The sequence below is a fragment of the Rhinatrema bivittatum genome, chromosome 3 (assembly GCF_901001135.1).
Source record: "Rhinatrema bivittatum chromosome 3, aRhiBiv1.1, whole genome shotgun sequence".
Lineage (NCBI taxonomy): Eukaryota > Metazoa > Chordata > Amphibia > Gymnophiona > Rhinatrematidae > Rhinatrema > Rhinatrema bivittatum.
The window spans coordinates 255,861,797-255,886,320 of NC_042617.1; the positions used below are offsets into that span (position 1 = coordinate 255,861,797).

At 48.5% G+C, this 24,524-nt stretch overlaps 1 protein-coding gene across 3 annotated transcripts in view; it reads right to left on the minus strand.

Moving 5' to 3' along the window:
• The window catches only part of PYGB (glycogen phosphorylase B), a 346,630-nt gene that overhangs the window by 77,749 nt on the left and 244,357 nt on the right, over nt 1–24,524 (minus strand). For all 3 annotated transcript variants that reach the window (XM_029594500.1, XM_029594502.1, XM_029594501.1), the window contains exons 13-14: nt 17,752–17,853; nt 17,241–17,388 (exon numbers count right to left, since the gene is read on the minus strand). In XM_029594500.1, coding sequence (XP_029450360.1) covers nt 17,241–17,388; nt 17,752–17,853 — 250 coding nt within the window. The remainder of the gene's footprint in view (nt 1–17,240; nt 17,389–17,751; nt 17,854–24,524) is intronic.

Sequence of the window (24,524 nt, forward strand, 5' to 3'; positions counted from 1 at the left end):
AATTTAGAAAATAAAATATTTGCTAAGTTTGGTGATGAAAAATATTTATCATATATTGAAAAACATGGCTCAGAGGTCCTGTGTATCTCAGATAACTTGAGCTATAACTTTGCCTGAATTCCACTGAAAACAAGGTCCAATAACACTACACTTGTTGCACTCCTGCCCGCGGGCCTAGCCGCGAGCAGGAGCTTACCTCCACAGCTGGAGGCCGCCATCTTGCCACTGTCTTCGTCGCTCCTGCGGCCGTCCAGAAGCCATAGCTGTCCTTCTCTCACGGCCCAGAGGCTACCATCAAGCCAGCATGGCAGGAGCCGCGCCAGGGTTCTTCATCGCAGCATGGAGCCACTCGTGGCAGGCCTTCCCGCGGCAGAGTACCGCCGAAGTCCCTTGGGCCTGGCCGCAGCCTGGAGGCCATCCTGAAGCCACACCTCTGTGGCAGGAGTCGTATGCAGCTTCTCTTCACGGCTTGAACCCTGCCTCCCACGTCGGGCCTGGTCGAGGCCTGCTCCGGCTCCTCTCTTCAGCGTCAGCATCTTCTGCAGGGCCGCTGTCCATGGTCCTGCAGTCTTCCTGCTTCCTTTTCGTTAGGCGCAGGGCTGCGCCTCTCTCACTGAATTAAAGGGCCAGTGAGGGAGTGGGCCCTGGATGACACCACCTTGGATCCGCCTCTTCAGTCCTATAAAGGGCTCCATTGCCATTCCTGAGTTGCCTTCGCAAGGAGTGAGTTCCTCCTGGACTCTTGGCTTCCTGCTTCTGCCTGGCTTCATTGTCTTCGTCCTGGGATCCCTTGATGTTCTTTGTTCCTGGTTTCTTCACTGGATGACCATCTTGTCTCTTCGTTCCCTGATGCCTTCTGTCTTTGATGTCCTCGTCCCAGTGTTCCTGATGTCCTTTATCTTTGCCTGTCCAGATGTTCTCAGTGGCCGATGTCTCCTGAAGCTTCACTCATCCCATCCCTGTGAGGTCCCTGACCAGCCCAGCGGGGTTGTGTAGGGCGCACAGTGGCCCGAGTGGTCCGCGACCATCCCGGCCGGCACTCGGTGGGACTCTTCTATCTACCATCGCCAAGGAGTCTTCATATTCCTTCAAGCCTTCAACCTTGTTCCTCTTGTTCCTGACCTCCTCCCAGATGTCTTCTTCCGGTTTGCAGCACAACCTCCGGGACCTTCATTCTGAAATCTGAATCTGGATCTGAATTTGAACCTGTATCTGCTTCAGGTTGTCGGAGCCCCTTGTCTCCTTCTCCCTTTGCCTCTGTTCTTGAATGAACTCTTCTTTACCTGTCCGTGGTATGGTCCATGCCTAGCCTTAACTGGCTGTGGAGGGCGCGCTTCGGCCCAGGCCCTAGAGTCTTCGTCACCTGTGTTTCAATTCCTAGTCTGTGTCTCATCAGTGTCTTCATCCCTCATCCAGCAACAGATGTCTCTGCCTGCCCTTGACCGCTATCCGGCCTGCCGCTCTTTGCCGTTACCCAGCGGCAGGTCCAAAAGGGCTTGGAGTAGTTGGAGGACTACTCAGAGACCACCATTGCATTGGTGGCCTCACCGAGTGTGCAGGTCTGGTGGAGGGTCAGGGTCCTTAGATTACTCTTGTCTGCCCAGAAGGGGTTTGTCACACCTCAGGGGCACACATCTCCTCGGAATCGGGAGAGCTCCCTAGCACTTCCGCCTATGGAGCCGCAACAACACTTATCAGAAAGAAGAAGAATATAACAGCAGATACGGCTCTTGTAGCTTTTCCATTTTCTTTTGCAATGCCATACAGACCCTTCTTTACTCTTGCTTCCCCACAACTAAAGAACATTTGTGCTTATCCCAGGCTTTCTTGAATTTTAATGTTGTTTTTGCTTCCACTATTCAAGGCTATTCAATGATCCACCACTCTTTCCATGAAGAAATATATCCAAATACTACTCCCAAGTATATCTGCTTCTTTGACTCTCATAGTATGACCTCTTAATGGAGAAATCACTTACCTGATAATTTCATTTTCCTTAGTGTAAACAGATAAACTCAGTACCAGTGGGTTTATGCTCCCCTGTCAGCAGATGGAGACAGAGCAAGCTGACGTCACAGAATACATAACCCTGCAGTGACCCTAGCCTGCCAGTATTCTCTTCAAAAGCAACTGAGGACAGACTAGCAAAAAACTTGATTAAAAACATGATTAAAAACAGGTAACCAGAACTGTTGTCAACCAATCATAAACAATGAACTCACATAAGATTCTAGGTACCCCAAACTAGGGACTGGATGAACACTTACCAGTAATCCATTGGGACCCAGAGCCCCACAGGAGGACTATTGACACACCCATGCAGCAGCTGAGGGTGGGAAGTTGAGTCCATCTGTCTACACTAAAGAAAACAAAATTATCAGATAAGTAATTTCTCCATTTCCTAGTGTGTAGACAGATGGACTCAGGACCAGTGGGATGTACCAAAGCTACTCCCCAACAGGGTGGGAGGTTGCCAGCAGTCCAGTCAACACTGTATGTGCAAAGGCTGCATCCTCCAGGGCCGGTACATCCAGATGATAACACCTGGAAAAAGTCTGTAAGGAGGACCACATCGCAGCTCGGCAAATATCAACAGGAGGCAATAGACTAACTTCCTCCCATGACACTGCCTGAGCCCTAGTGGAATAAGCCCTAAACTGAGTAGGCAACAGCTTTGCAGCATCCATACATGCGCTCGTGACCACCTCCTTAATTCAATGAGCTATGGTAGTCTGCGAAGCAGGAGCCCCTGCTTACACCCGCCATGAAGAACAAACAGGCGACTCAGAGACCTCCAAATACCGCAAACAGGCCACTCAGAGACTTCCAGATACCGCACAATAAGACGCTTAACTTCCAAGAAGCGCAAAAGGCGAATCTCCTCCTGACCTTCCCAGGGATGGCAAGGAGATGGACTGATTCAAATGAAAGTCCAAGACTACCTTGGGCAAGAAGGATGGAACAGTATGCAGCTATAACGCCCACGGAGTCACCCGAAAGAACGGCTCCCAGCAAGGCAAAGCCTGCAGCTCAGAAATCCGATGCACAGAACAGATAGCCACGAGGAACACAGTCTTCAAAGTCAACAACCTTAAGGAATGTAGGGCCCGCCAAAACGCCCAGCACCAAATTAAGACTCCACAATGGAACTGGTAACCTCAAGAGTGGCCTAAGTTGCTTCACTCCCTTCAAAAAATGGGCCACAACAGGATGAGATGACAAGGAAACACCATTCACCAGGCCTCTGAAACAGGCAAAAGCCGTAACCTGCACCTTCAAGGAATTAAGATCCAAGCCATTATTCAATCCATCCAATATATATAACCCAAGTTATATTAATGTTTCTACCCTAGTTTACGAAATTATATATATTTATTCTATGTTCTACGTTCTTTGTAAAGGGCATGCCCATTATTGTAGTCTGCCTCTGTTGTTCTATGTAAACCAGTACGATGTGCAAATGGCTATCGGTATATAAAAATGTTAAAATAAATAAATAAATACAATCCTGCAAAAAATCCAGAATGAGAGGGATCTTAACTGAATGAGGAAGAACATCCTGCTCCTCACACAGGGCCTCAAAAACTCTCCAAACCCGCACATAAGCCAAGGAGGTGGAGAACTTGTGAGCACGGAGTAAAGTGGCAATCACCACAGAGGAATAACCACGCTTTAACAGGCGAGCTCTCTCAAGGCCCAAACCGTAAGACAGAATTGAGTCGGATCCTCATGAAGAACCATTCCCTGCTGAAGCAGATCCACTTGCAATGGAAGACGAAGGGTGGCCTCCATCAGGAGTCATCGCAAATCCACATACCATAGACTCCTGGGCCAGTCTGGCACCACCAGTAGTACTAGCCCCCTATGGCCTTCGATTTTGCAAATTATCTTGCCCAGCAAGGGCCACGGAGGAAAGGCATAAAGCAATCTGTCTTCTGGCCAGACCTGTATGAGAGCGTCTGCTCCCAAGGACCATGGATCTCTCCTGTGACTGTAGAAGCGAGGAACCTTTGCATTTCGAGAAGTCGCCAGCAAGTCTAGGAACGGAAGGCCCCAGAGATCCACAATCAGCTGAAACACCTCAGCTGACAACACCCACTCTCCTGGGTCCAGACTCTCCCTGCTGAGAAAGTCTGCTCTTATGTTGTCTCTTCCTGTAATGTGAGAGGCCGAGATCATCTGCAGATGACCTTCCGCCCATTCCATCAGCTATTCTATTTCCTCTGACACTTGCTGGCTCTTGGTTCCTTCCTGGTGATTGATATAGGCCACCATTGTCGCCTTGTCAGACATCACACAAACCGTTTAATTCCTCAGTCTATGGCCGAACTGCAAGCATGCCAGCCGTACTGTCCTGGCCTCCAGGCAATTGATGTTCCAGCAGGACTCTTTGGCATTCCAGCGCCCCGAGCTGTTAACTCCAGAAAGTGAGTCCCCCAACTGTGGAGACTCGCATCTGTCGTAAGTACCAACCAGGCCGGAGAGGACAAGGAAACTCCCTTTCTCAGATGATCCTCCTGCAACCACCACTGGAGGCAGGAGTAGATTTCCATCAGCAAATGGAGCCAAACCACATAATCCTGAGACTACGGGTTCCAGTAAGATAGCAGAGAGCGCTGAAGAGGACGCTTATGCACCCTTGCCCACAGCACCACTTCCAGGATAGCTGCCATCAAACTTCCTACCTGAAGGTAGGACCATACCATCGGGCATATGGTGTTCATCAATTGATGCACTTGAAACATCAATCAACCTCTGGATCCGAACCTTCGGTAGGAAAACTCTGTCCTGTCCCATGTTGATCTGGACCCCCAGATACTCCAACGATTGGGATGGTTGAAGATTGCCAGATATATCACCCAACCAAGCTCCTGCAATAAAGAGATCACCTTGTGTGTCACCAAGCGGCTGTCTTCCTGAGTCTTGGCTCAAATCAGCCAGTCGTCCAAATACGGTTGCACCATGATTCCTTCTTTTCGCAAGGCCACCACTACCACCACCATAATCTTGGAAAATGTTCTGGGAGCAAGACCAAAATGCAGCGCCCGAAACTGATAATGGTGCCCCAACACTGCAAAGTGAGAAAGCATTGATGTTCCAATCAGAAGGGAATTTGAAGGTAAGCCTCTGACAGATCCAAGGAGGTCAGAAATTCTGACTGCACCACCATTATTACAGAACTTAAGGTTTCCATTCAAAAATGAGTCACCTTCAAGTGATGGTTGACACTCTTGAGATCTAAGATAGGATGAAAGGAGCCCTCCTTCTTGGGCACAACAAAATAAATGGAATATCACCCCATACTTTCTTGAGACATGAGCACTGGAACCACAGCCCTCAGTCTAAGGAGCCTTTGAAGCATGAACTCCACTGCCTGATTCTTCTGTGGGGAGTGGCAAGGGGACACCATGAACACGTCCTGAGGAATACTATGAAATTCCACTGCATACTCTTCGCGTATCACCTCTAGGCCCCATTGGCCTGACGTGATCTCGACCCACTTTTGATAAAAGAGAGATTTATTTATTTATATTTATTTCAGATTTTTATATACCGGCATTCGAGACAGCAGTCACATCGTGCTGGTTCACATAAAACAGGGGTGCATAGTAAACATAACTATAACAATAGTGTTGAAAAGGCAGTTACATATAACAGGGTGATAAGAACTTGGCTGAGAAGGAAGAGAAAGGAAAGGTTATTGAAATTCACACAGGTAAACGATAGAAGATAAGGATGACCATGGTGTATTTGGAGATTAGTTAACCGAGTTGGAGATTAGTTAACCATGTTGGAGATTAGTTAACCATGGTATAGTTGGAGATTAGGGGTGGCTTGGCGGTGTTCTATCAGTTGGCGTCCGGGAAAGCTTGTGTGAGATGTCCACCTATTTCCTGTTTTGGAAGGTGGATCAGCAAACCTTCATTGGGAAGCTCAGGAAGGTCCACCACCTGAGCTTGCTTCTCTCTTGGGCTGCAGGGGACAAAAGGACTGAGACAAAAGGCCGGGTCTGCTGAAAGGTCTTCCTTCTGTAGGGATAAAAACACCTGGAACCCTGGAAACGACCCCTCATACCAAAGGGGTGCTGTAACTGTTTCTTATTCTCCGGCAACCGAGGCACCAGAGACTCACCCCACTTACTGGCCAGCTTCTCCAACTCACTCCCAAACAAGAGTGAGCCTTTAAAGGGCCATCCTGGTAATATTGACTTTGGAAACTGTGTCAGCTGACCAATTTCACAACCAAAGTTGACACCTGGCTGCTATCACCGAAGCTACTCCTCTGGCCGAATTCCAGACCAAATCACAGCCTGTGTCTGCTAAAAAGGCCGTAGTGGCTCCATATCCGCTCTAGAACTCCTTCCAGACTCATTAACCTCCTGAGAGAGAAGCAGACAAGATCTTGTCACTAGGGCGCAACAGGAGGCAATCTGTAAATTCATCGCCACTGCCTCAAAGGCTTGCTTAATAGCCTCAATCCTTCTATCATGTACATTCTCAAGGCCGCTCCTCCCTCTACGAGGATAGTCATCTGCTTAGACATGGCACATACCAGAGCATCCACTCTGGGAAAACACAATCGCTCTCTCACTGTCAGATTCAGGGGATAGCAGAGTTGCTTACCAGTAACAGGTGTTCTCCCAGGACAGCAGGATGTTAGTCCTCACAGATGGGTGACATCATCAGATGGAGCCCGTCACGGAATACTTTTGTCAAAGTTTCTAGAAACTTTGACTTGCACACTGAGCATGCCAAGCATGCCACTAACCCCATAGCCACACAGGGTCCCCCTTCAGTCTCATATCAAAGCCGAAAAGAACAAGCGAAAAATAAAATAACAAATCGAAGATGAACCCAACTCCGTAGAATGACGGGCGGGTTTCCTGAGGACTAACATCCTGCTGTCCTAGGAGAACACCTTTTACAGATAAGCAACTCTGCTTTCTCCCAGGACATAGCAGGATGGTAGTCCTCACAGAAGCGTGAATACCAAGCTGCAGGCTGCCCCTGGAACACAATGGGCCAAAAGGTACCCAATAAAGTGCAACAGACACAACAACAGGCGTGCTATTGGCAACAACAGGGCAGTCTGAACATCATACTGGGCCCTAGGTAGGGAGAGTTGGGTTCTCAGACTGGAAACAGGTTACAGAGGACAGACTGGCCAAAGACGCTGTCCTGTCGACCATTTTTGTCCAGACAGTAATGGGCTGCGAAGGTGTGGAGGGAGTTCCACGTCACAGCCTTACAGATCTCAGCGATAGGGACTGCCTGGAAGTGCGCCACTGACGCTGCCATGGCCCTTATGAGTGTGCTTTCACTCGGCCTCCAACAGAAGGCCCTCCTGTTCGTAACTGAAAGCGATGCAGTTTGCCAACCAATTGGAGAGGGTCTGCTTGCTCACCACAACTCCAAGTCTATTTTTGTCAAAGGAGACAAAGAGTTGGGTGAACTGCCTGTAGGCTGTGGTGTGCTACAGATAAAAGGCGAGAACACGCTTGAAGTCCAAGGAATGCAGAGCCCACTCACCTGGGTGAGAGTGTGGTCTCGGGGAAAAAAGTGGGCAAGATGATGGACTGATTCAGGTGAAAGGCAGTTACCACTTTAGGTAGGAACTTAGGGTGAGTGCGCAACACCACCCTCTCATGAAAGAGCCTCATGTAAGTGGATAGGTCACTAGGGCCTGCAGCTCACTGACTCTGCGAGCAGAAGTAACTGCCACTAGGAAGATGACCTTCCAGGTTAGATGCTTCAACTGCAGGAGTGTAGGGGTTCAAACAGAGGCCGCCTGAGCCACGCCAGCACTATGTTGAGGTCCCAGGCCACAACAGGAGGATGTAGTGGAGGCTTCAGTTGAAGTAAGCCTCTCATGAAGCACCCCACTAAGTGCTGCACCGAGACCGGAATGTTGCCCACTCTGCGGTGGTAGGCACTTATGGCACTCAGATGCACCTGATTGAGGTAGTCTGTAGTCCAGACTCTGAGAGGCTCCAGAGGTAGTCCAAAAGTCTAGGAGTTGGGAAAGTGAAAGGGTCAAGACCCTGTTCTGCAAACCAGAACGAGAACCTCCTACACTTCGCTTGATAGGACTTCCATGTGGAAGGTTTACTCAAAGCTACCAGGACTTGCGAGACATCATGCAAAAGGTTAAGGGGCTGCAGCACTAGCTTTTCGACACCCAGGCCATGAGAGCCAATGACCGGAGGTTCGGGTGATATAGCTTGCCCTGATCCTGTGTGATAAGGTCAGGCAAGGTGCCCAGGCGAATGGGCTCCTGGACCAATAGGTCACAGAGGATCGGAAACCAGACCTGTCGTGGCCAATGTGGGGCTATGAGGATCATGCAGTTTCGGTCCTGTTGTAGCTTCACGAGAGTCTTGCTTATGAGCGGAATCGGAGGATATGCATACAGGAGACCCGCACTCCAGGAGAGGGCAAAGGCATCCACTGCTGGTCCTTTCCCTTTCTTGTGTAAGGAGCAGAAACGGTCCACCTTGTGGTTCTATGTGGACGCAAGGAGATCCACGTCCGGCTGACCCCACTGGTGGAAGATCCTGTCTGACTGAGGCGATCTGCCACCAAATTCTTGGTCTCTGCCAGGCAGATGGCACACAGGAGCATGGAACATGACAGGGCCCAGGCCCATATCTGTGCTGCCTCTTGGCAGAGGAGATAAGAGCCTGTGGCCCCTTGTTTGCTCACGTACCACATGGCAACTTGGTTGTCCATCTGGATCAAAATGACCCAGTTGGACAGGCAGTCCTGGAATGCATAGAGTGCATACCGCATGGCCCAGAGTTCCAGGAAGTTTATTTGGCAGCTTGTCTTGGCTTTTGAGTGGAGGCTTTGCATGTGGAGGCCGTTGACATGGGCCCCCCAGCCTAGGTTGGAGGCATCCATGGTCAGGATCACCTGAGCAGTCGGGGGCTGAAAAGGAAGTCCTTATTTCAGTTTGGATTCCTGTGTCTACCAGGCGAGGGAGAGCTGGAGTGGTTCAGTTATCTGGACCAGTGCAGAGAGTTCTTGAGAGGCTTGGTGCCACTGAGACCGCAGAGTCCACTGCGTGACCCTCATGGCCAGGTGGGCCATTGGAGTGACATGTACTAATGAGACCATGTGGCCCAGCAACTTCAGGAGCTGAGGGGGCTGAGGCCAACTGCTGGCAACGGATGGACCTGGTTAGCCCAGCCAGGGTGGCTATGCATTCGCTGGGACGGAACACCTTGGCTACCACAGTGTCCAGATCTGCCCTGATGAAGCTCAGTCGCTGGGTTGGGGTCAGCTGGGATTTCAGGTAGTTTACAAGGAACTCCAGTGATTGGAGGAGTCTCATCGTCATGTTCAGGGACTGTAGAGCTCCTTCTTTTGAAGAACTCTTGAGGAGCCAATCGTCCAGATATGGGAACACATGCACCCCGTTCTGGCGCATATGTGCTCCCATCACAGCCAGGCACTTTGTGAAGACCTGGGGTGTGGAGGCTAGCCCGAAGGGGAGATCCCTGTACTGGATGTGCCGCTGTCCTACGATGAAGCGCAGATATTTTCGATGAGGCGGAAAGATGGCAATGTGTGTGTAGACATCCTGTAGGTCGAGAGAGCAGAGCCAGTCCCCTTGATGCAGAAGTGGGAGTAAGGTACCCAGGGATATCATTTTGAATTGCTCTCTCCGGAGAAACTTGTTTAAGGCCTGGAGGTCAAGGATGGGACAGGGCCACCTGTTGTCTTTGGAATGAGAAAATAACGGGAGTAGAACCCCCAGCCGCACTGAACCTGGGGAACCAAATCTACGACTCTGGACTGTAGCAGGGCCGAGAGTTCTAGCTTGAGGGTCATTGCGTGTTCCACAAGGCTCCACGCCAGAGAGGGTGGGGAGTCTGGGGGAATATTGAGAAGGTTCAGGCGGTAACCCCATGCTACAATGGACAACACTCATCGGTCAGTGGTGATTGGGGACCAGTTGTTTACGAATAGGCAGAGTCGGCCTCCCACCGGTGGGTTGGATGGCGCAGGCACAGTGGTTAGGCTGCTGCTCTCTCTGTGCCAGTCAAAAGCCAGATGCAGGGCTAGGCTAAGGGGCTGGCTGAGCCCTAGGTGTTCATGGTTGGTGAGGGTGGCCTCTTTGGGCAGCCTGAGCTGGACAAGCACAGGAGGCTGGAGGATAGTATCTCTATTGCCTGTAAAACTGCTTTCTGGAATCCCTACGTGGTGCCCTGTAGGTCGCCGAAGGGGGTCATAGGTGGTAGTAGATAATTGACGCAGGTCTCATGGTGATCCTTGAGTTGGGCCACTGTGACCAGGGTTTTGTCCCCAAACAGGTTTTCTCCTGTACAGGGGAGGTCGGCCAGTTTGTCTTGAACCTCCGGGTGAAGGTCAGAGGCTTTTAGCCAGGACCAGCATCTGGCACTAATGCCTGCTGCTGAGACCCTTGTTGCCGACATAGGCCGCCCTCACTTCATGCTTCCTGGCTTCCAATTCTTTCTGGAGGATGGATTCTAGGCCCTCCTGGAATTGTTGTGGTAGACCCTCGGCAAACTCCTGTACTTGTTTCCAGAGGTTCCGGTTGTATTGGTTCATGTACAACTGGTATGTCGCTATCTGAGCGATAAGCATGGATCCTTGGAATACTCTCTGACCTAGAGTGTTTAAGGCTCTATGGTCCCCCCCCCAGAGGGGTGGAGGAGTGAGGGCGGATCTTTTGAGCTTTTTTCTGGGCTGATATCCACAACCACTGATTGGTGAGGCAACTGGCTCTTCTGGAAGCCCAGGGCCTGTTGCAAGAGATAACTGGCATCCGTTTTTCTATTGACTGGAGCCACTGAACACGGGTGTTCCCAGAGCCAGTAGAGGAGGTCTAAGAAGACCTCATGTACAGGAACGGCCATCACCTCCTTAGGGACATCCACGAATTGGAGGACCTCCAACATCTTAGTTAAAAGCTGGAAGGGAATGGTTTCTGCTATCGCCAGCTGTGAAGGATAAGTCCTCGGGAAGTGAGTGCTGCCTCTCATCTGGCAGAGAAAGCTCCGCCAGAAGGTCGTCGGCGGCTTCCAAGGAATGTTCAGATGAGGCATCTTCCCATGGGTCGTAAGGGGCCTCTTCCTCACCACTAAACTGCCAGGGTCGAGAAGGGAAGCCAAACCCCAGAGTATGGGGCATGGGCACCGATGGTCGGTGAGGTGGAACTGACAGCAGTGGCGCTGGCATCAAGGGTACCGGGACCTACGATGGACGCTGGGGCACCGGGAGGCCCGACGGCCTGGGGACAGGATCCGACATCGGCGGTAGCACCCATGGAGATAGGCGCAGAGCCATATCTTTCTCCTCCGAGGAGCCCAAAATCGGGATTGAGATGGGGGAGACACCGGTGGTGGACAAGGCAGCAGGGGCCCGCTGGCACAGGCTGCTTCAGTAAGGCACCGAGCAGCATGTTCAGCATTTCCAGCAGATGCGCCAACATGGAGGGCGCCAGTTCCAATGCTGGTATGGGGGTCGGCGTCGGTGGCTGCTGGAGACCCCATGCGGTCCAACTCCTCTCTGAAAGCAGGTGCGAACAAGACCGACCCCAGAGTAGGAGGCAGGCTGGACATCACCGGAGCATCCACGGGGATCCAGCAGAGGCTTGGTGCCCGGCACTGATATCAGTGGGGAATGCCCTGGCCTCCCAGGTTTGGAGGAGGATGGGGCCTCCTCTCCTCGGGGCCTCTTCGGAGGGTGTTCAGCCGAGGCTGATGCCGCTCCGGTGTCGGTATTGGAACCGGACGATGACGACCATTGGTGCCGGTGTCTGTTTCCCATGGTGCTCAGCCTGGTCCTTCTCCGGCGCCGAGGAAGACCATCCAGAAGCCTTCAAATGTCCCAACGCCCTTGACGGGCGATCTCCCACACCCTGATCATTGCAGCGGGGTACCGAAGGCAAAGGTCCCGGGTCAGACCGATCCCTGTGACTCGATATACCCGGTACCAGAGTTGATGGAGCCAATTGCTTGGAACCAAACAAGTGTTCCATCTTGTCCAGGGGGGCGCGCCGGCCTTTGGGAGTCATCTGAGCACAGCTGGGACACCGATGGATATTGTGGGAAGGCCCGAGACACAGGACACATGCGGGTCTGTGATGGATATAGTCTGCGGACACTCAGGGCAATTCCTAAAATCGGTCGCCGTTGAAAAAAGGGCGGCATGCAGTTGGTAACCGTTGGCCACCGGGGGGTAGATGCTCAAGAACCGACCGCAAGAACGCAAAAAACACCTACCAAATGCCAGAGGACTCAATTCGCGATGGGGGACTCTGAGCCGGGGAAAAATCGAAGAAAAACATTGAATTCTTCCATGAGGAAAAGGTTTGAAACAGAGCTCCACAAACCACGAGGCAACAGCACCACGGAAAAAATGAGACTGAAGGGGGACACCCCGTGTGGCTACGGGGTTAGTAGCATGCTGGGCATGCTCAGTGTATTCTGTGACAGGCTCCATCTGATGTCACCCATCTATGAGGACTATCATCCTGCTTGTCCTGGGAGAAACAAGTTTTCTCTGGGGCATCCCATTCCACATCAATCAATTCCTGGATGGCATCCATCACAGGGAAAAAACAAGAGACTTTACGTAAGGAAACCAAAATGGGATTCTTCCTCAGCACTGACATAGCATCTGAACCAGGAACAACCAGATGTTTCAAAGTCTGGGAAATCAGGGCCGGCAGTTCACCTCTATGAAAGAAACACCACATGGTTCGATATGGTTCCAGCCCTGGAGGAATTTCCCCATCTTCCAGGGAATCCGGATCAACCTCATCATCAGTGCCATCCGGATTCATGTCAGAAACACCCGCAGGGAGCCAGGGCGAACCCCAGCATTTAAGCATAGGACTGGAAGAGGGAGGAGCCACTGATTGAGGGTCCGACCAGACAGAAATGGGGGAAGTGGAGGACTGCACCTGAAGAAAGGTTTGTAAGCCTTGAAAAAATTCCACCCACGAAAAAGCAGCCGGGTTCAGACGAAGCCCAGAAGGAACTGGAGCTGGTCCCACCGAATTGCACTCGCCAGCGAAGGAGTCAGTCAAGGGAGAACCAAGACCTGGCGTCCCCCCAAGTCAAGGCCGTGACCAGGGCATCATCAGAATGAGAAGAGCCAGGCTTAGCAAAATCCAAGGAAGACAACTCTCCCTGAGCGTCTGAGCAGTGCTGGCATAGATTAGAAGCCAAGTTGGGCTGAGAAGCTCTAATATGACAGGCAACACAAATAGGAAGATGCATAGGCTTCTTACTTATCGGCACCATCGCTGTGGTAAATGTGCGTCAGAACGGCTCACACTAAAAAATAAAATGAGCCCAAATAATAAGCACCTAGATGAAAGCATGGCAAGGTACACACACAACCTGTGCGTCAAGCTAAGCGCATAAAAAAGTTAGTGCGCATAAAAAGCGCGCCCAAAAAACAAGGGCACAACGCATGCTCAGAGCCAACACACTGCACACACCAACGGCCTATAGCGGGCAGCATGCTGCATCTCCATCTGCTGGCAGGGGAGCATAAGCCCACTGGTCTGAGTTCATCTCTCTATACGTTAGGAAATCTAAAATTTCTTTTCCACTGAAAAATGCTCATCGATTATGCTTTATCTATTCCTTTGAGGGACATGAATACGATCTTGAAAATTCACTGCCTTGGTGAATTTTGTATCTCCAGAACTAGATGCAAAATTCCATATGAGGTGTCACAAACAATTTATACAGAGCCATTATCACTTTCTTTTTTCTTCTGATAGCTTTTTTTATGCATCCTAATATTTTTCTGACTCTTCCCGCTGCCCGAGTGCACTGTTTTGCAACTTTGAGATTATCAGACAGGGACACTCCAAGATCTCTCTCTCGTTTAGTGCAGGTTCATACTTTATTCCCCATCATGTTCTGCTCTCTTGAGTTTCTGCTCTCATAAGCACAAGACTGCCTTTGAGAGCATGGGATCTGAGACGTGTGACATTAGGAGTGGGTGGAGGGCAGCAGCTAAAGGTTTGGGCTGCAGTGGAGAGGGGAGGAGGTAAAGCGAGCGGAAGGAGAGAGCGTTTGGAAGAGCATAGGGCTCAGCAGATTTCTAACTGATGGGAGGAACTGGAGGACTGGCAGTTGGACACTGGAAGGTGCCAGAGGAATGGTTGTAGCAGGGGCTGTGGAGAGGTGGGGGGATGGTGTCAAAGGTGCAGGGAAGTCCTGAAACAGTGGCTGGATGTAATTGCTAGCACTGTCAATAGTTTCTGATGAATATTGCTGCAGAAGGCTACAGAAGAAAGAGCACTCTGATGTCACAGAAGCAACTGCATCTTGGGACACATATCAGTACCTGCACAAATCAATGTAAGAAAGCATGTATGCCAATCCTGCCGCTTAGAAACAAAGTAATTAATTTAAAAAAACACCCAGCACACACAAAAAAACCCCTACCATTTGTAACTTCTAAGGAAAGGAGCACAAGTAAAAATATTTGTACTGTAGATAGCACTTCCCCTTTAAACCAGGCCCCAGTAGGGTTTAAAGTAGAACTAGACTTTTCATCCTCTTTCATATCTATATGCTTATGAAAGACACTACCACTATACTTTTCAAAATGACTGATTTTCACACAGTTAACAGAATACCCATTTCTAATATACATTAAACTTTTAGGAGGAGGCATGGCCTGGTATTGTACCCTAATTCAGGACAAAGAGTCTGAGACTCACCTCTCTGTGACCTTGGGCAAGTTACTTTATCTCTCTGTTCTGCCAGCATCCAGGTGAAAACAAAGCATCTGTCTATATTCGGGTCTCCCAAGTTAAATAAATTCATATTTTTTTCTTTCCAGCAGAAAAACAGGAAACATATTTTTGCTGTAGGTTTTTTTATATTTTTCAATTTACCACTGATTTTTTTCATAGGAAAAATGAGGACCTGGATTTAGCTCAGTTTTAATTAGCTTAAACAGCTGCTGTGGGTTTTGATTAACCCACTTACAGGTCGATACTGTAACGTGCGGTTGAAGATTTCCCGTCTGTAACATGCTGGGAGCGCACAATTCGGACGCGTAAAGCAATCCAGCGATACAGTCTCCAGTTTCACGCGTCCTTAGCGCTTCTTAAAACAGACGCATAACCCTTTCCGCACGCAGCATGTATATGATATGTAAATGAACGAATTAGCTGTATAATGAAGGAATTAGCTATTCCCCTCCGATACTGTGACGCGCGCTCAGATTATCTCCTTTGTAACCCGCTATTTTGCCGCGTCCTTAACCTGTTAGTTTACCGCCTACCCTCTACTTGGTGTTAGTGTGGTGTTAGAAAATTAAAACGGGAATAAAGTGTAAAAAATGGGGGTAAAACCAAAGGGAGTAAAGTGTAAAAAAACATTGCAGCGTAAGTTGTTTATATATATATGTATAAATACCTGTCACTTTCCTGTCACTTTCCGAATCCCCCAGGCGTGCGGTCATCGAGGCGGCGGCGGAAGCCGGGCGGATGGGCGCCCGTTCATCCAGGCAGCGGCGGCGGGAGCCGGCGAGCGGGTGGGCGCGCGTTGGATCCAGGCGGCGGTGGGAGCGTGTTCGATCCAGGCCGCAGCCGGGTGGGCGTGCATTCATCCAGGCAGAGGGAGCCGGCGGCGAAAGCGGCCTCCGGCTCCCTCTGCCTGGATGAATGCACGGCCCCCGCCGGCAGTGAATGAATGCCCGTGCGATTTCGGCGCTCAAGGCAGTCACATGTCGTGACGTCACGCCTTGAGCGCTGAAATCGCACGGGCATTCATTCACTGCCGGCGGGGGCCGTGCATTCATCCAGGCAGAGGGAGCCGGAGGCCGCTTTCGCCGCCGGCTCCCTCTGCCTGGATGAATGCACGCCCATCCGGCCGCCTTGAGCGCCAAAATTGCATGGGCATTCATTCACTGCCGGCGGGGGCCGTGCATTCATTCAGGCAGAGGGAGCCGGAGGCCGCTTTCGCCACCGGCTCCCTCTGCCTGGATGAATGCACGGCCCCCGCCAGCAGTGAATGAATGCCCGTGCGATTTCGGCGCTCAAGGCAGTCACATGTCGTGACGTCACGCCTTGAGCGCCGAAATCGCACGGGCATTCATTCACTGCCGGCGGGGGCCGTGCATTCATCCAGGCAGAGGGAGCCAGAGGCCGCTTTCGCCGCCGGCTCCCTCTGCCTGGATGAATGCACGCCCACCCGGCCGCCTTGAGTACCGAAATCGCACGGGCATTCATTCACTGCCGGCAGGGGCCGTGCATTCATCCAGGCAGAGGGAGCCGGAGGCCGCTTTCGCCGCCGGCTCCCTCTGCCTGGATGAATGCACGCCCACCCGGCCGCCTTGAGCGCCGAAATTGGGAGGAGAGGAGAAGGGAGAAGGGACCACCGTAGCAGGCCCGAGCCTTGCTACTTTTTCGGTTTTTTGGTTTTTTTTGCTTCGGGAGGAGGGAACAGGACTGGGGCTGCACCGGAGACCGGACGGGGCCAGGGCAGGTGAACGGGGGCTGGGGGAAAGTTTGCCGAGCATCGGGGAACATAACTGTCCACTTCCTGGTACCTGTCATTTCAAATGTCATTTGAAATGACATTTGAAATGACAGATACCAGCGCGGCCGCGAAGCGTTAGGCCCGCGAACCCAGGATACTGTATAGGCGCTCTATACAGTAAAATGGGTTGCGCGGTCCTAACGCTTGCCTAAGGCTTCGCAGCCGCGGCATGCATTTGCATGCAATTTGAAGAGAGTATCGAGCAGTAGGTGAAGAGAACTGTGTGTGCGGGGAACGAGGGTGCGCCTGACACTGCCGCACTGTTTCTACCACGGCCTTAGAGTATCGATCTGTTAGAAATCAGTTTGGTTAACAAGACTCAAAGGTGAGTACTGACTGAGAATCCAAATATTTAGAAAACTACCAACATGCGGGCCGCTAGGGATCCTTACCGAGCTCTAAGCCTGTGGAAGAGGCATCCATCTAGTGAACATTTAAAGCAACAACAAAATGCATATGACCAAACATAGCAGCCTGTATAATACCATACATCTGAAGGACCAATTTAGCTTAATCTCTACATCGAAACTGAAGTTACTTTTGTCATAAATTTGTCAAACTCTGTGCTGCAGGAACAATAACCCATGCTATTTATTTTCTCAGTAGAGTGTTAAGTTTGTTTATTTTCCTGCTGTATATACTGATGGCATGCCTTACTATCACTTTGCCTCAATGTCAGCAGAAAGCAGAGGCTTACGGTTGTATAGCGTGATGACATGTAAACAGTTCAGCAGCTGCCTCTTGTATTCATGAATTCTCTTGACTTGCACGTCAAACATGGAAGAAGGGTTTATTTTCACTTTGTACTCTTTTTCTAGGTGAGCGGAAAACTTCATCTTATTTTCCTAGGAAAAAAAAAGAAAAAGGATGACACAGAGAAGTAACTTCTCACCCTTCATTTCTGACCAGCTGAATTTTCAGTAAGAACCTTAACTCCAAGGATTGCTGGAAAGTGTTGAGAACTTGAGTATGTTCGGTGTTCCTAGCTAGGAGATGGCACTGGACTGATGTATGGAACAAGTATTAGGTGGTGATTTGCTGGGAGCTCTTGCTAGGTCTGCTCCACTCAAGATTTTCTGTTATTTCTAAAAAACGAGTTAACAGTTACAATATATGATAAAAACCAAGAAAGCCCTCATCTGAGACTGCAGAACATTCTGGAATGAACTAGGGACTTCCCAGCACAGCTTATTTTGTGTGAATATTACCTGCTTGACTTTTGCCATATCCCTGATGAAGGCTTCATCTTTAACAAAATTCAGCAGTTTCTTCAGTTGACTTAAGTCTGCCACAAATTCTTCTCCGATTTTCTATGCAAACAGATTAGGAAATAGTTAAATTTCTCATTTAAGTCTATTTTACAAGTTAATTGACTTTTGTCCAAAACAAATACAAAATGCAGAAAAGAATTTTAAGTAGGCCTTATTCTTGAAGGGACAATTTTCAAACTGCTCACATTGGGACAAAGACCATGCAGACTTTTTACTTGCAAGCTTTGCACCAATTCTCAAAGAAAAAGTGCATGTGTTCGTTTGTTTTAAAATTTGTCACGGATATAAAGCAGTCCTAGATTTCTCAATAGGAACACTAGGCCTATACTTAGGGCAGCAAAAATCTGGGGGCAGCAGCCTGGCTGAAGACTTGTGACCTTCCAGATGATTGAATCTCAATCATCGGAAAACAGTCTTTCGTTCCTGATCCAGCCCTTTCCCTCTCAGCCAGCCTGCAGGGAACAGGATGATCGGGGTTGAGCTTAGAGCAAACAGGGCAAAAGAGGATCATTTTGGGCAGGTTAGAAGAGGATGAGTAGGAATTATTGGCAGGTGAGGAGACAAGCTGGAGGATGTGTATGTGTGAGAGATAAAAGATTGGTGCTTGCCTGTGTGTGTGTGTGTCAGATTAAGTTGGAGATTAGAGAGGGGACCAGCTACTATTAGAGACAGGATACAGGGCTTGACGGGCCCTTAGTCTGATCCAGTATGGCAAGTCTTATTTTCTTACAAGGGGAAGCAGCACCGAAGCATTGTAGGGTCACCTGCTTCCTCTTCCTCCTCTCCCCTCTACCCCCACTAATGCAATTCAGATTCTTTCTCCTTTGATCTGCTTCTTTCCCCTAGATCCTGGAACCCAGCCCCCACACCCTCCCCCTTCCTCAATCCCAGCACCTTCCTCTCTCTTCCTCTATTGCAATTTCCTGATCTTCCTCCCCCCTTCCCTCAAACTTCCACATCTCCCATTCTCACCATCCCCAGTCCTCTTTCCTTCTCACACTCATCCCTATTTCCAGTCCTCTCACTCTAACCTCACCCCATTCCTAGCTCTTATTCCTTTTCTTCTCTTCCCATCCCTAGCCCTCTCACCCTCTCCTTTTCCTCTCCCCATCCCTGAGATGATCTCCCTCTGCTCTTTGAGATTTTGTTTTCTCGACCAATTTAAAAAAAAAAATCATACAGACACAAGCAAGGCTGGAAAATTACTTCATTTTTATAATGTAATACTCAAGATGGAAATTATTCCGATTGTGCCGTCTGCAGGAAACTGTGGGGCTATGCCTTAAACCTTCTGCTCTCTGTTATCTGAACTTATGCAGGGGAGGGGTGACAACACAAACATTACCTAGGAGTGGCAAAACCCTAAAGCCATCACTGGTACAAAGCATGTGTGTTCACTTGCACCTGCTTTTTCCACAGATAAAATTTAGCTGGAAAAGTAGGTGTGAAGAACTGAAAATTCCATTCATGTGCATACTTTTCCTCTCTGGACCTAAACATCTGATTTTAAAATGTCTAAAAACAGAGTGGAAGAGCATTCGAATCTTTAGTTGCATTGAGGAAGTGCAATTTTCAGATGGCCAATTAGCGTAGGCAAAATGCTTTTTACCCGTGTAAATTGCTTTGAGAACTGACTTCAGAGAGTATAAAATAAGGATGGGGTTGATACCTGGTTTTGCTCAATTTGCAACTGAGCATGAAAAGGTTGGCATCCGCACCAGGAAATGATTGCATGACCAAACCCCAGAGAAACTTTTCAGTGTAGAGTCGGATAGTCTGACATACACATGTACCATCAGTTTCCAGGGTAGACAAAGGGTAATTCTGAATTAAACTTAATGACATACTGGCAACAATCTAATCGATGAATTGGTGTCTAAAGAATTGTAGCCTGCTAATACTAACCTGGCTACTCCAGGCCTGCTAATACTAACCTGGCTACTCCATGGCCTGCTGTTTAAAATCATGAGAGGTCTAGAACGGGTAGATGTGAATCGGTTATTTACTCTTTCGGATAGTAGAAAGACTAGGGGACACTCCATGAAGTTAGCATGGGGCACATTTAAAACTAATCGGAGAAAGTTCTTTTTTACTCAATGCACAATTAAACTCTGGAATTTGTTGCCAGAGAATGTGGTTCGTGCAGTTAGTATAGCTGTGTTTAAAAAAGGATTGGATAAGTTCTTTGAGGAGAAGTCCATTACCTGCTATTAAGTTCACTTAGAGAATAGCCACTGCCATTAGCAATGGTTACATGGAATAGACTTAGTTTTTGGGTACTTGCCAGGTTCTTGTGACCTGGATTGGCCACTGTTGGAAACAGGATGCTGGGCTTGATGGACCCTTGGTCTGACCCAGTATGGCATTTTCTTATGTTCTTATGTGTCACCAGGTTGTACTTTCTTTATTCACCTCTTGATTTCTTTTTATCACCTTACTAGATAATGCCCAATCCTGCTGGCATTGATCCAGTTGGTTTCTGGGACCAACTGCAATATCACTAAGTCATGCTTCCTTAATTCTTGTCACCTCATTCACTCTATATGTCCTCTATATCTGTCACAAGCATGCTTGAATTCTCTCACAGCACTTGTTTCTATCATCTCTGCTGGTAGGTTCTTCCAGGCATCTACCACCTTTTCAGGATTTTCTCTTGTTTCCTCTGAACACTCCTCCTTCCAACAACAGTGTATTTGAAATTATTCTTCCATGGAAATTGTCCCTTTCCTCTGTCTTATTGAAGACTGTCAAATATTTGAATGTTTCTATCATATCACTCATTCCCTTCTTTCCCATGAGTACATTTTGTGACTTATGGCTCTCTTTGTAGGGTTTGTGTTACAGGCCTCATATCATTTTAGTAGCCCTTCTCTGAATCACTTCCATCATCTTCATATCGTTATCATGGCTTGGCTTCTAGAACTGAGCACACTGTTCAAGGTGGGGGTCTCACTAGTGACCTGTAATGGTCTCACAAAAAGTGTCCCTTACTATATACATCAGAGTCCTGATAGATGCTGAGGGGCCAATGCATTAAGATATGCACTTAACAGGCATTTGTATTGAATGCCTGTTGTCCTAACGTGTGCGCAGCCAAATTCCCTGTGTGTCCGATGCAGTATTTAAATGAGAGGAAAATCGGGGCAGTGTAAAAAGGGGCATGCTAAGGCAGAATTGTGTGTTTCTGGCACTCAAAAATTATTGCCTTGGGTGCCTACAATTACAACAGACACTCAAATCAGGTAAATTTTAAAAGGAGTGTGCGTGCGCCCATAAACGCACATATTGGGCACTCGAGCAAAGATACGCTTAATTTTATATCGTGTGTGCAAGTACAATATTCCTGCCACAAGAATGTGTGCAGCCTTTACATGCATATTTTGACATGCTCGCATAAGTGAAAGAGTGGAAGGAGAGAGAGAGAGACAGACAATCTGACACTATATATCTCCCACTGTAAGAGGGGCACTTTCAACTCAGGGTGGGTTTTGGGGGAGGGTGGCGTTACAAGGATCTACATACCTTTGCACCCTAGGCAGACCAATGTAACACCACCCCTCCCAAAACTCACCCTAAATTGAAAGTACCCCTCTTACAGTGAGAGATATACAGAATGTCAGATTGTCTCTTTCTCTCAATCCCCCTCTCCTGACTCAAAATCTCCAGACTTGTGTCTCATCAGGACTAGCAGTAAAGTTACGCAGGTAACATGGCAACGAGTGCCATGATCAGCCTTTGCAAAACTCGGGGTTACGCGAGTCTTTGCCCTGCCCCTTTTCTTCCTCCTTATTCTTGACGTGCACACAAGTATGTATGCGCGTACTTCCCAGCTTCTTAAAATTTATGTTGCTCGCGTGGGGCCCATATATGCATGTATGGGGCCATTTTTGCACGAGCAATGCTTTTAAAATCTACATGAATATGAGCATCTGTTTTAATCGTGCTTCTTTTTGGTTATTTTGCTGAGGTGCTGATTTCAATGTTGAAGTTTATTATATCAGGTGCCCATTGCTATGGGGGTCTAAATTGTGTGGTCATGAGAAAGGTGTGCCTCTTTTTGATCAAATCAATATAGATATATTTTTCACCACCACAAGCAGTAAATTTATTTTATTTATTTTATTTATTTATTTATTTATTTAACGAGTTTTATATACCGTCATTCGGAAATGTCAAAATAACGGTTTACAAAATAAGGTTATAGGGATAAAGGGGTTAACAAGGGGTGTAAAAACATAACATATTATTTAAGAGTAAGGATGAAACTAAGGAAGCCACATTTATCATAACACAGAGGACCATATTTTTTAATGTTTATTCCACCTCCGGAGCTGGAGTTAAATTTACCATGTTAAAAAATGTGCGTTGGACACCCAGCTTTTGGATGCACTTTCCTGCATCAGACGATAATAGTTAATGTCTTCATCTACATGGAATTTACATGCATTGGGCGCTATCGAATACGTGTTTGCTGGGTGCACGTTTTGGACGCTCTAATCTCCTTACTGCATCGGATGCTATTCTTGCATGCCCAAAACGTGCGCCCAATCACGAGTAAACTCTTATGCTAGTTGGGGTGCACTTTACTGCATCAGCCCTTGATTGCTATACCGAAGAAGGTAATTTTCAAAGCCATTTCTATGCATAAAGCAGTGTTTTAAGTATTTATTTACTTCTTTTTTACTATACCGATATTCAGGACAAAAGTCTTATCACACCGGTTTACATCAAAACAAGAGAAACATGAGAAAGTTACATATAACAAGGGCGATGAATTCAGGACAACTTAGTATGAAGATAACTTAGCGTTAACACAGAACTTAACTCAAATCTTAAGGGAGGACAGGGCTTTCAGGGGGGAGGAGCTATCAGGGTAGGAGAGCTTGGCGCGGTAGGGAGGGAGGGAAATGCGGCTAAGTGGCAATGGTAGTAGGGAGGTGAAGTTAAGCGCAAGGTGGCTTAGAGAGGGAGGGTGACTGGGGCTGAAGGAGGGAGAGGGAGGAAGGGGGGGTCGGGACTGGGGGCAAGGGAACGGAAGAGTGGTAGAGATTATCGCATGATTACAGCATGAATACAGCATGTTTCTGAATTGATGACTGCATCAAGAGTCAGTATTTGAGGCTTAGCAGATTAAGGAAAGGCTTGTTCGAAAAGCCAGGTCTTCAGTTTCTTCCTAAAGGTAAACGGGCATTGTTCCTGGTGTAGCTCTGGAGGTAGTGCGTTCCACTGAGAGGGTCCGACTGTTGAAAATGCACGTTTCCGTATGGAGGGGTGAAGCGTGGATTTGGTCGGGGGAGCGTGGAGCGTGGAGGGACCCTTTGTAGGCAGTTCTGATCAGTCTCGTGGAGGAGTGTAGGTGGAGCAGAATGTTTAGCTGGAGTGTGGATTGATTGTGGATGATCTTGTGTATAATGGTGAGGGACTTATGCAGGATTCTGAAGTTGATGGGGAGCCAATGTAAATTTTTGAGGATGGGCGTGATATGGTCTTTTCGCCTAGAGTTGGTTAGGATCCTTGCAGCGGCATTCTGAAGCATCTGCAAAGGTTTAGTGGTGGTAGCAGGAAGGCCGAGGAGCAGTGAGTTACAGTAGTCGATTTTTGAGAATAGGATGGCTTGGAGGACCGTGCGGAAATCATGAAAGTGAAGGAGGGGTCGGAGCTTTTTCAGAATATGTAGCTTATAGAAGCATTCTTTTGTGGTGTTGTTGATGAATTTTTAAAGTTCAGTCGGGTGTCTAATATGGCGCCGAGATCTCTCACTTGGGTCACTGATGGTATATTGAGGTTGCTGGAGAGGGGGTTATAGTCATTGGGAGATATCAGGAGGAGTTCAGTTTTGGAAGTGTTGAGGAGAAGGTTGATGGAGTGTAGGCAGCTGTTCCAGAAATTAAGGGTTTTGGAGATGGGATCTGTTATGGGGATCAATATCTGCACATCGTCGGCATAAATGAAATGTGTTACTTTTAGATTTGCAAGGAGCTGGCAGAGGGGTAGAAGGTATGTTAAAGAGAGTAGGAGAGAGAGACAATCCTTGCGGTACTCCATGAGAGGAGCTGATGGGGTGGGATTCTTTATTGCTTATTCTGACCTTGTAGTTCCTGTTGCTGAGGAAGGACTTGAACCAACTGCGGGCGGTACCTGAGATGCCGATGTTGGCAAGACGGTTGATGAGGATGGGATGATTCACAGAGTCAAAAGCGGCCAAAATGTCAAGCAAAGCCAGTAGGTAGGATTGTCCTTTGTCTAAGCCCATTAGGATGTTGTCTGTGAGTGAGATTAGGAGGGATTCCGTGTTTAGAAATTTACGGAATCCGAACTGGGAAGGGTAGAGAATCTTGTGATTGTCTGGATAGTCAGAGAGTTGGTTGTTGACCAGTTTCTCCATTAGCTTAGCAATGAAAGGAAGGTTGGCGATGGGATGGAAGATAACGGGGTCTGCTGGATCCAGGTTGGGTTTCTTTAGTAGTGGTTTGAGAGTGGCAAGTTTCAGGGGGTCAGGTACCGATCCTTGGGAAAGGGAGCAGTTTATAATATCCGCCAGAGGTTTGGAGATGGTGTTAGGAATGGTGAGTAGGAGTTTAGTAGGTATGTGGTCGGAGGGGTGAGAGGAGGGCTTCATGTTCTTGAGGATGGATTCGATTTCTAGGGATGAAGTGAGTTCGAAGGAATAGAAATTTGCTTTATGGCTGAAGGGGGAGTTGTAGAGGGAA